Source organism: Panthera uncia, chromosome F1, assembly GCF_023721935.1.
Source record: "Panthera uncia isolate 11264 chromosome F1, Puncia_PCG_1.0, whole genome shotgun sequence".
Classification (NCBI taxonomy): domain Eukaryota; kingdom Metazoa; phylum Chordata; class Mammalia; order Carnivora; family Felidae; genus Panthera; species Panthera uncia.
In genome coordinates, this window is record NC_064813.1 from 58,400,349 (window position 1) to 58,412,625 (window position 12,277).

A 12,277-nucleotide genomic window follows, 5' to 3' on the forward strand; every position below is an offset into this window, starting at 1 on the left:
TCAGGTCTTAAGAAGCACACCATTAAGTTTTCAGTCCTTTGGGTTTTTAATTTTAAGTTTATTCATTGATTTTGAGAGAGAGACGGTGGGGGAGGAGCAGAGAGAGAAGGAAAGACAGAGAATCCCAAGCAGGCTCCAAACCGAGAGCAGAGAGCCCAATACAGGGCTCGAACCCACCAACCATGAGATCAGGACCTGAACCAAAACCAAGAGTCACTTAACTGACTGAGCCACCCAGGCGCCCATCAGATCCATTTTAAATGACTCGATAATACCTATGCAGGTGTCTTTCCTTACTCTGTCCCAGAATCCAACTCTCATCACAGAGCCTGACACCAGGGGAGGCGGCGGGGGTGAGGAGAGGCCCAGAAAGGGGTGAGTCTCAGCCTGGGAGGCTCATAGCCCTGGGGCGGCTAAGGCTCTGAACCCCTTGGGTATAGCCCCACATCAAAATAGCCCATTTGGGTTTTGCTAAACCCTCCTCCGTCAATAGATGAGGTGAGCCTGGGGGCAAGGCTCTAGCAGTGGCTGTAGAGAATTCTAGTTTAGGAATTCTCCCTGAAGCCAGCCAGCCTCTCCCAGATGCCCTGAGCTCCAGAGAAGAAAGGGCCTTTCCAGAATTCAGTGTCACCTGTACAGCCCAATTACCAAGAACACCACAGCCACCACTCACTGGGCACCTTATACCGCCGTGCACAGTCCTGCCTCTCTGCCCACACGTTGTCATTCAGTACTCTAGGCCAAGCAGGGGACTTCGCCCCTAGGATACAGCTGCCCAAGACCACCTAGCTGTTATGGGAAGGAGCCAACGTGTGAAGCTAGGTCTGCTGACTGCAGAGTTGTTTGCCCCGAGAGGCTGTCTCTCCTTTTAGCGGAAGCTAGACCACGCGGAAATCATTAAGCAGAGGTGGAACCCCTTCCACAAAACTCAGTTGACACCAACCAACTAAACCTAATTTTTAAAAGGTGTTCAAGGGGTGCCTGGGGGGCTCAGTCAGTTAAGCGTCTGGCTTCGGCTCAGGTCACGATCTCGCGGTTCATGAGTTCGAGCCCCGTGTCGGGTTCTGTACTGACAACTCAGAGCCTGGAGCCTGCTTCACATTCTGTGTCTCCCTCTCTCTCTCTCTCCGCCCCTCCCCTGTTTGTGCTTGCTCTCTCTCTCTCTCTCTCTCAAAAAGGAATGAACATTAAATTTTTTTTAAGAATTAAAAAAAATGGTAATAATAAAATAATAAATAAAAGGCATTCTATTCTCTCTCCTTTTTCTTCTGCCTTCTGCAAACCAAGTGAGTATTACTTAGATCATTCTTCCTGCCAAAAAGAATCAATCCAAGAGCAGAGACCCACCCCAACTTTTGCCAACAACGCCTGCCCCTGGAGAAGCTCCAAGATGAGACCCAGGAGGAGGGAATTTTCTTTTTAAAGCCCTAATCAAGTCCACTGCAGACCTGGAGCCCACGTTGCTAGGATCTTGACCCAGTCACTCTGCCTCTGGGCCCTGGCTTCCTCATGTGTAAAATGAGGGGCTTGGATTCCTGGTTTCAAAGAAAATTCAGAATCCTCAAGGAAGAGTCTGCATGATTCTCGAGATGCCCTCTTGCCAACTTTAACCACATTTTTCTTTTCTCTGTTGAGACTTCATAAGATGTCACAAAGGGCGCTGTGACCAAAACCTGCTTGAAGATGACTCCTAAAAAACGTGCCCACCTCTGAGGACATCCTAAGGCACTTTCCCGGGGCACCATAGTTTAGCATCTCCTGGGGCGGGGTCTTGCAACCTAAGAGGGCAGTGCTGGATTTGAATGGCCTTAAGAGCAGACTCACGCCTTCTTTCCAGTCCCCACATAGGCAGAGAAGAGACTTGAACAGCACAGACGACGTTCCTGGACGAAATGGGCACCCGAGTACGATGAACACCACGGATCTGAATGGTCTATATGATTAAATACACGAGCCCCTCGGTTTCCAGCCCTGCCTGTGTGCCTGATTCACCTGGCAGTGTGTTACAAAGGATTTTTCTCCCTAGACCTACAGAATCAAAATTCTCAGGAATGGACCGCCCTTTTCAACACCCCCCCCCCCCCCCCCCCTTGACTGTAACGAGCAGCGTGGAGAACCGCTTGCAACAGATTGTAGCGGGAGAGAAAAGGGGGCAGCTCCGATCGGCCCTAACGAAGGCTCTTTTAAAGACTTTCCAGGAAGACACAAAAGCGAGATCACTTCAGCAGTCAGACTTCTGGGGGCGCTCTGACAACCCTCTTAGAACCACAGGAGCCGAGCAAACGACCTTAGCCCAGCCACTCCACGCCGCCCTCCGTCGGGATCTGCGTCCCACCGCTAGATGGCAGGCGCGCACCAGACAGCCCGGCGGCAGCATTGGCTCAAATCCGTCCCCTCCTGGAGAGCGGAGCAGGACCGCATTCCTTACATACCTTGCGGGACTGCTAAAGCGCAGTGAAGGTGTCCTGAAGGCTGGGCAAGTCCGAAGTGACCATTCTCGCCATGAAAGCCGAAAAGTTCAGGAACTGAAAAGAAAGTACAGGGCGCTGATGAGGAGGAATCCTGAAACATCCACAGGTGTTACTACCTGACATGAGAGGATCCTGGACTTTTCCGCATGAAACCCACCCAGACGCGTGGGATTTGTAGGCAGAGGCCACGCTGGCGTTCCCTGGCCCCGGGGGGCAGCCAGGACTCAACACACACTCATTGAACCCCAAGCCATTGCCATTCTGCAACGCGTCAGAGGAACCACTGATGTAGCCCAGACAAATCTCTGAACATCAGCTGGCCTGCAGGGTAATGAGTTGTGCGAAGCAGCTTCGAGTTCTCCTGCCCCCTCACCGCCAGTCATTTAATGGAGAACATATGTCTAGGTTTTACTCCTAACTCAAGCTGATTCATCTGGCTCTGTTATTTTAGGTACGTAGTTTATTGAAAGAAAATATTAAGTATATATACAGGCATAGCCGAAGATTCAACAAGTGGGTTGACTTCATTCTAGGTGTTAAGTGATCTTTTAAAATTCGGCTTCAAAAACAGAAATCTTAAAGGGGCGCCTGGGTGGTTAAGCTGCTGACTCTTGGTTTCGCCTCAGGTCATGATCTCCCGGTTCGTGAGTTCGAGCCCCGCATTGGGCTGTGTGCTGACAGCCGGAGCCTGCTTGGGATTCTTCTTTCCCTCTCTCTGCCCCTCCCCCACTTGCGCTCGCTCTGAAAATAAACTTTAAAAAAAGAACAAATGCTAAAAGAAAAAAAAAACCATATTCTACCATCAGAAGTTGGTTGAAATCCATCTCAAAGAATTTTCCCACCTCCCAGGTCCCCTTCTCCACCCCTCCCCACTCCTTAGAACCTTCAAGCAGGTCCTAATAGGTTTATTTTCAACTGAGCCCATGAAGGGTTTAACTAAAGCTGCACCAGCCAAAGCGGTGTCTCCGAGCTGTGTAGGAGGAGGTTGGCTCTGTTGGCTCAGAGGATGTTGTGACAGAGGGTGGAGAAACAAAGCCAGTTTACTAAGGCTTAGGTGTTATTTAAAAGCACAGCAGTCTTGGGGTGCCTGGGTGGCTCAGTAGGCTGAGTGTCCGACTTCCACTCAGGTCACGGTTGGTGGGTTCGAGCCCTGCGTCAGGCTCTGCACTGCCAGCTCAGGACCTGGATGGAGCCTGCTTTGGATTCTGTCTCCTTCTCTCTGCCCCTCCTTCATTCACACTCTCTCTCAAATATAAGTAAACATTAAAAAAAAATTATTTAATAAAAAATACAAGTGCCAGTTATTTTACCAGCAAAAGGTGGATTTGTTTGGAAATAGCAAAGAACGGCGAGCCAAGATAAGCTACCTGTAGCAAAACCACAGGCAAGTGCCAGAACAGAGAGGTATGGTCTCTTACAGAAGAAAGGGGAAGTTGGGAAGGCTGTTACGAGCAAGCCCATTGGAGGACACTGGGGGGGTGGGAAGTATAGTGGCCTCCCATTGGCTGGACTGTTGCCGGCGGGAAAGGCGATAAGCCTTTATTCCTCCAGGGGGAGAGTCCAGTAGGATCTCCCTGCAAGGTCCTCTCTTCTGGTTGGATTTGCAATTGACAAGTGGTAAGGCGGTAGGGTGCGTATATACACCCCACCCACCCCTGCCAGACCTCCTGACTCCATTGTAGCCCATGTTTCCCTTTATTAATTTCACAGCACGTTAATGAGGGTGATTCAGTGTCTGGGAGGCAGGGGTGAAGGGATGGAATCCTAGAGGGCGCAGAGGTGGTGGGGGAGGCAGGGAGCCCCCCCCTAGGTGGTGGGTGACCTAGTCTTTTAAAAACAGGGAGCTATATGGGGAGCCTGGGTGTCTCAGTCGGTTGAGCGTCTGACTTCGACTCAGGTCATGATCTCACGGTCCGTGAGTTCGAGCCCCGCATCAGGCTCTGTGCTGACAGCTGGGAGCCTGGGGCCTGCTCTGAATTCCAGGTCTCCCTCTCTCTGCCCCTCCGCCACTCGTGCGCTCGCGCGCTCTCTCTCTCTCTCTCTCTCTGTCAAAAATAAACACTAAAAAAAAATTAAAAGAACAGGGAGATATATGTAAAACCTTGACGCAAGCAGAGTTCCTCCCGGAAACATGCTTGTCAGCCAAAGCACTCGCGTATCAAAGCGAATTTCAAGACCCCTTGCCTCAGTTGTGATCATGTGACGTTCGTACTACTCGTATGGCAAGACATCCCTTGTTTATCAAGTTAAAATGTATTAGAAACGTTGGCTCGCTTGCAGAACACTCCCAGAACAGGTTACTGGCAACTCAAGGTTTTACTGTATCTGCACTGGTTAATATGTATCAATAGCTGTATCGCTTAGAGTGCTCACGCGCACGCACACACCCGAGAAGTTTCGCACATTGTTATAACGTAAACCTCCTCCACCACCACCCCCATCAAGTTCTCTACATTTGGAAGGTTGTTTGGAGTTTCATTGTGGGCGTGGAGGAAGGGGTGGCGAATGACCCAGGGCAGACCTCCAGGCAGGAGCTGCACTGACTGGGATACTCAGAACCAGAACATCCCAGAGATCAGAAGCCTCCCAGAAAGCTTGGCCCTGGCTTTCGGGGACAGGGACAGGGACAGGGACCAGGAGAAATGCCCAAGTGTACGTCTGTCCAGGATCCCAGGCCAGCTGCGGTCTGGGGTCCCGCCCAGGACTGCCGGGGACTGAGCGGCTTAGTGACGGCAGGCCGCGTGCCCTCCGCCACTGGCCTCAGTCACCGCTCCTCCTGCCCAAACCTCACAAAGGAGACAAGAATTGGCTCTTTTTCCGTTCAGACTTTATTTACAGCAAAGTACATAGTATGCGGTCATTTTTGTTAACTACTAACAATAAAGGCAGGGCGGTAGAAAGAAAGGGAGGAAGACCAAGTATCTGAAAGAAAAAAAAAACAAACCCAAAACAAAAAATGCCTACGTCTTTATTTAGCTACTCACCCTGTTCCTGAGGCAGGACCAGCTAGGCACTCGTGACCTCTAACTGCAGCAAGGAAGCTGATCTGAAGGCCAGCCACCTGGAGGCCCAGGAGGGCAGCATGGGGCCCCGAGACCAAAGATCAAAGAGCACTCTGAGCCCCAGACTGACTCCAGGCCTTTTCCCAACCTGCTGTCTCCCTTGTTTCACTGACACCAAGCCTGTTGCCCCCACCCCACCCTGAGACAGGGGAAAGGCAGCGTTAGACCGAAGTCCAGCCGGTCCTTCCCAGAAGCACAGCCCTGCGATCCCAAACCTGCCCTAGGCTACTGACCCCAGCACGGTCCCTTGGTGCTGGAGTCGCTGACAGGCAGGTGGGAGACTCCAGGGCAGAAGTATTTCCCTGCAAGAATCTACTAGTTCCCTCCGCGGGCCTTCGGTGCCAGCACAGGTCAGGGGTGCTAAATCGAGGAAGCTGTACCAGGTCAGCAAAGGAGGGGCTCCACAAACCAACTGGGCTCCAGTCCCTGCTGGTTCCCACCTGCTCGGGGGAATACGCAAGCCTTCAGCCTGACCTAGTGACCTCATGAGAGACTGGCAACCCGCCCTAGGCCTGGGGACAAGCGTCCAGTGCCGAGCCCAGAAGGGGCGGGTGGGCAGCATCCGCGGCTGAGACCGGAGCGGGCTGTTGTGGGAACGATTGGTTCTGAAGGGTGAACAGGAGACCCTTCCCTGCACCCGCCCCCTGGCCTGTTCAGGGGCCCACCTCGAGGGCCTACCTTAGGCACTCCAAAGGACACCTGAGGTCCAAACACTTGCGTGTTCCTTACACAGACTCCAACCTCTCTGTCCCCACTGGCCTCCGGCTGCCCAAGGAAAAGAAACCCGGGTCAGCACAAGTTCTATTAGCGCGAAAGAGTAGGAGGTCATGCCTTCCCATGACACGAAGCTTGGATGTGTGTTCCCTAAACACTTCGTCTGTGGATAATACCTGGGCAGGGGTGGGGGCAAGAAGCAAGCACCATTGGGCAGCTCTGAAGCCACGGGACTCCCGTGCACACATGACCAACATCATCCCCACCCTGCTTGTCGGTCCCTCCTCCCTGGGCTGCAGACAAGACCCACAGGACTGAGGTCATGGTCTCTGGCCTAATGATCCTATCCCTGACTCACCAGTGGAGAGATCCCAGGGCTCTCAACACACCACGTCCAGGATTTGCCAGATAGAAGGCTCAAGCTCAGATACTCAGTTGACTAAATGCTGGGGTGGCCACACAGGGGCAGACTCCTCCCTTCCTTGCCCCAGTGCCCCCAGCCAAGCCACCAAGAACTGGTGACAGTTTTACCTGGAGGCAAGGCAGGCCTAGCACTGTTTCCCAGCAGAGACACTGGAGGCTTGGTCCCAACACCACAGGTAGATGAGGAAGCAGCTAAGAAAGTCAAGGCTCAGAGATGAGAAGAATCCATCTTCCAAGGCAGTGGGACAGACAGCCAAGGCACTAAATGGTTTGGCACCTGGGAGCTTCAAGTAAAGTTGAATGTGCTACCCACCGGAAGGCCAAGGCTCCCCCAGACAGGAGTGGGCTGCCCCTGGGCACAGAGAGGCCCCATCAAGGCACGAGGCCTTGGGTCCTCAGGATCCTAACCCAGGCCTGCCACCCACGCTTCATGTCAGAACTGTCGAAGGCATGACGAGAAAGAGAATACAGACTCTGAGACATCCAGAACTGGCCTTCAACGTGGGCACCTCGGAGAGCCTTCCCCTGCTCCCTCCAGAGCCTGCTGCGGTCTCCTGGATGACTCAGGGGTGGCAAAGCTCTGCCGGGGAGGAGGTTTGACTCTTTTGAAACAGCAAAACAGCGTTAGAGTCCAATGGAATCCAGAAAGGGGGAATCAAATTGGACGGCGGTTTAAGTCTCGGGGGCAGGGCGGTGTGGTGGGAGAGTGCCTATGTCAGGTTTACCTGAACGGCTCCAATGGGCTAGGACAGCAATGGAGGGAGAGGGTTCCCCAAAACGTTTCGGGCCGTGGCCTCCCAAGCACTGAGAAGGTCGAGGGAGAAATGCAGGCCTCTGACTCATCTGCAGTTAAAAGCTGAGGCTTTAGGACTCTACACTCCTCAGTCTCGGTCTCACTTAGTCCCCCCCACTTCCTGCCCCCCATCCAGCAAGGATCATCAGGGATCTGTACTTCTCCCAGGGAGGGAGCCCTCAGGAAAGGTGGAACTCTCTACCCAGTAACTATGGCGGCTGTCATGCTGCGAGTGACAATTCCTGCTGGAAAGTGCGTGCTGTCCTCATCCGGCAGCCAAGCCCCGCATCTCGGTGAATAACCCCTGCAGGGCTGTCGCCACCCTGTGAGGGGCCACCAAGCGTCTTTGCTGCTAGCAGAAGCCCTCCTCTGAAGCCCGAACTCAAGAGGCCACCTGTGCTCTGCAATCTGGGAAAAGGCCCAGGGAATCTAACCGTAGACGTCCCCGGGAGGCGGGAGGAACCAGTGTTTCCTCGGACGCTACAGTAGGTACCTTGCTACTCTCTCCTCCTCGTATTTTACCGGGAAATGATCCCATCAAATCCCTGTCAGGGAAGGAGAGAGAGGCGGCGCTGGCTTTCGGAGAGCCTGGGTGGCTAAGGAAGGAGACCCTGAGCTACCAGGCGGCCAGAAGTGGGGCATCGGGCAAGAAGAAAACACAGAAGACTTGTTTCTCTTCAGTGGGCCTCTTCCCTGAGTTTGATTTTTGAGCTGAGGTCTTGCCTAATTTCCACTCAAAAAAAAAAAGAAGGAGGAGGAGGAAAGAAGAAGGGGGTATCTCTTGTCGACGTGTCACAGAGCTCCTGCTCCGGGAAGGTGGCACCGTGGCAGGGGGACAACCCAAGGCTCCCAACTCCACTGTCACTGAGTGGCACAGGCACTCAGAGCCACTCGAGCCTCCCACACCGAGGCCTGAGCCTGCCCCGCCTGGATCCATCACAAGGGCATCACAAGGGCAATCCCCACTGGACCAAGACTCCAGCTCGAGCCCCCAGACACTCAAGTACAGGCCCTCCTGCAGAATACTTACAGCAAACAGCTTTACAGTATTTGTACATTTACACAAAAATAGATCCTTTTATATATATATATGTATTTATAACTGGTTACACGTTGGATTCATAATTAGGCATCACCAGTAGTTGGCACAGTTTATCATTTAAGCTCAGGGTCAAATTCGGTTTCATTGCGCCGCTCCAAAGCACAAAAAGAAACAAAAACAGAAAAAGAAAAACCAAAGGCATGTGACCTCCATGGTGTTTTCTTAAATACAGCAATGTCATAGGAAACCACGTGTACAGATGAACACCGCCTCCTGATCCCTCCTCCTGCCTCTTGAAGATAGGGGCTGGGTCGGGGGGAGACAGGGGTCAATGCGGCCGGCTGCTGGACTCCGAGGACTGCCTCTTGCGTGACGGGATGTAGCCGTTGAGATAGCCATTGGTCTGCCGTTTGGAGAGCCCTCCGTTCAGGATGTCCTGAATGTGCTGCACGATGAGGTTGATGGCCACTGTGGGGCAGAGGGTGGCAGCGTGAGGGACGCAGGGCAGAGAGGAGACAACCCTTCTACCAGGGAACCCACCAGCTCCCCACCCCGAAGAGGCTGAGCCCGCAGAAGGCGCTTTCCTCCAAAGGAAATGCAACACGGGACTCTCTTTTCTCAGCTTTAGAAATAAATTCTACATCTCAAGCAAGTGATGAATGTGTGAGCGTCACCAAAATCGGAATGAGCATCAAGTGCTTTCTGAGACGATGCACAAGGAACAGGACACATCTTGTGCAGTCTTCTCCAGGTGGTACAAAGCGAATGCAATCATGAGGAAACAAACCCAAACCGAGGGCCGTTCTACAAAACCACGGGGCCTTTCTCCTCAGAACTGCCAAAAGAGATTGTCCCCATGTTCACTTTCCAGAATGTGATGGGTGTTCTGCGGCTATGAATGAAAATGCCCTCCTCTTTAAGAAATATACAGTGATGGGGCGCCTGGGTGGCTCAGTTAAGCATCCGACTTTGGCTCAGGTCATGATCTCACGGTTTGTGGGTTCGAGCCCCACCTCAGGCTCTGAGCCTCACAGCTCAGAGCCTGGAGTCTGCTTCAGATTCTGTGTTTCCTTCTCTCTCTGCCCCTCCCCCACTTGCACTCCGTCGGTCTCTCTCAAAAATAAATGAACATTAAAAATAAATTTTTTTTTTTAATTAAAATGTGGAACTTGAGAAACATAACAGAAGACCCTGGGGGAAGGGAAGAGGAAAAAATAGTCTGAAACAGAGAGGGAGGCAAACCATAAGAGACTCTTAAATTACAGTGAACAAACTGAAGGTTGATTGGGGGGGGGGGGGGGGGGGGGGCAGGTAGTAAGGAAAATGGGTGATGGGCATTGAGGAGGGCACTTGTTGGGATGAGCACTGGGTGTTGTATGTAAGGGATGAATCACGGGAATCTACCCCCAAAACCAAGAGCACACTGTATACACTGTATGTTAGCTAACCTGACAATAAATATTACTAAAAAAAAAAAACCGAAACACTGTGAAAGAGTTATCGCTGTAATGGACTCCCAAATGGCTCAGCAAAAAACAAAAACACACATCCTGCCCCAAAGTCTGATAGACAAAGAGTAGAATAGAAGAGATGCCCTACGAGAGGACCGTCAACCAGCACTCACCTAGATTATCTGCACCTCTAGGAATGATCACATCAGCGTATTTCTTTGTCTGTGGAGAAAGATATTCACAATGCATTACAGGGGGTTCCAGAGAAGCGGGCCCACGCCCCTGTCAATGTGAGGCTATGGGGAAAGGGTCAGCCTTCCTACTACTGACCCCACATGGTGGCATAATTATCTTCTAGTCCCTTTCTCTAAACTACAATACATCAGCTTTCTCTTGATTTCTCATTACTAATATTTAATACAGTTTAAGCTTATGACCTACACAGAGAACGTGGTCTTTGAAATGAAACTCGTAATTGCTTTCTCCCTACTAAGAAAAATATGAATTAGAAAAACCCAACTGAAAAGGGAAGCAGTTCACCTTGGACGTGTGGACACAGTCTGAGAGGTGACACCATTAACCCTAACACAAGGGTAAACCCCGGAAAAACAACCCCCACTGCTGACCACTTTCACTGGCTCTGTTATCACACTTGGGGGGGGGGGGGCGAGTAAAGCCACAATTCGAAGCGTTCCCTTTTTTGTTTTCGTTTTTGCTTTTTATTTTACTGAGATTTTGTGGACCAATTTACAAATAACTATGTCCTGGTGTATGACCCAAGTTTAGGTTAAGACCACATGACCATGACTTCAGACCATGGACATCTTTACTCCAGGCAGCTTCTACACAGAAACCATTCAGATTCATGTGTGTCCGGCCCAAACCCAACCCGAAGGAGGCAATTTATCAGGTCCAAGCTCCTGGCTTACATGGGAATGACCTGATCTTCTCTGAGCACAGAGTGGCTGGAAAAAGTAGAAACCACCCAGAAAACATGCAGAACTTTAAGCTCCATTACAACTAAGTTAAACAGCAGAAAATTGGCAGTTAACTCCAATTTATGTACAATCACAAGTTTACCATGGGTTCTTTTTAAGTTGAAAAGAGCAGAAGTCCTCAGACAGATAGATGGATGGATAGAATTTCCTGGCTTCTCAGTCCCCTGTGCTCTCTACCCAGAAACCTGATCCTGTGACCCAATCCTCTCTGGGGGAATGAATAGGGCATCAGCGTTACTCAGGCTGACTCAGAAAGTCCACCTGTCCCCGATCTGAAACAAAAAGTCTTGTCTGCTTTGACGCAAAACCTCACTGACAGACTTAAAGGAACAGATAGTCGGAGATCCTATTTTTCCAGGAGAAAGAAAGAAGTTAATTACCAGGAGAAACAGAGAAATTCCCACACTCAGCCTCACTCTACACCTCTTCTCAATGCCCTCATATTCCACTCTCTCAAAAGAGATCACCCAAGATCAGACTAAGTCCCAACATCTCCCCACTCTGTCTTACAGCCTAATGATTAAATTGTTAGGGAGTTAGACCACGGGGAGGCCAACCAGGGGAAGACACGTGATACAGGTGCAAGAGTCTCCTGAGTTAAACGTTTCTCCTTGTCAAACGACATCATCTCCTGCGTTTTCCTCCACCACTAACCTCCCACCACTCCACACCTTTTGTCCCTGGTGGTCGCCTCTCAGCACTCACCTGTCTGTCCTCAGGAGGCTGAGGGCTGATTCACTAAAGCCTAAAAATTCCCCATATCTTCAACCTTCCTTCTCTGAAAGCCACCCCACCAGAGAGTTCCCAGCTGCCACAGGAGGAAAGATGAATCTATACTAGGGCAGAAGGATGGAAGCTTACATGGTGGGACACTTCCCATACGGGAACTTACACAGGGGCCAAAGACAAGCTCAAAGCGGGGCCTCAATGTCGTGGCAGAAGAGATTCAGAAGGAAATATCTGGTAGCTGAGCCCTCCCTGCACCAATACTGCAACCATCATAGACCTTTTGAAGATCCAAATGGCCGAGTCTGTGCTGAGACATGACGCACCCTCACACCTTGAGGCCGCCAAGCAAGGAGAGCAGAGCTTGCTGGAATCAGACAGCAGGACCCTGAAGGACCACTCTGACAACGATGGCGGCCTACAGCTCGTGGGGAACACAGTGGTAGCACACAGAGCCCCAAAGGCTGCCCTTTCGTGGGACTTCGGGATAGAGGATCACCCAGAGAGGAATGGGATTCAGGCTGGGGGCTCCGTCAACTTATGTAGCTTTACTGGTACGATCAGGTTTTACATTCTAAATTCAACAAAAAACAAACC

At 51.4% G+C, this 12,277-nt stretch overlaps 1 protein-coding gene across 1 annotated transcript in view; it reads right to left on the bottom strand.

Moving 5' to 3' along the window:
* Positions 1–8,772: 8,772 nt before the first annotated feature.
* Positions 8,773–12,277, bottom strand: part of UCK2 (uridine-cytidine kinase 2) — a 74,415-nt gene continuing 70,910 nt past the window's right edge. Inside the window, exons 6-7 of the mRNA XM_049635249.1 lie at positions 10,130–10,178; positions 8,773–8,973 (exon numbers count right to left, since the gene is read on the bottom strand). Coding sequence (XP_049491206.1) covers positions 8,834–8,973; positions 10,130–10,178 — 189 coding nt within the window. The 3' untranslated portion in view covers positions 8,773–8,833. The remainder of the gene's footprint in view (positions 8,974–10,129; positions 10,179–12,277) is intronic.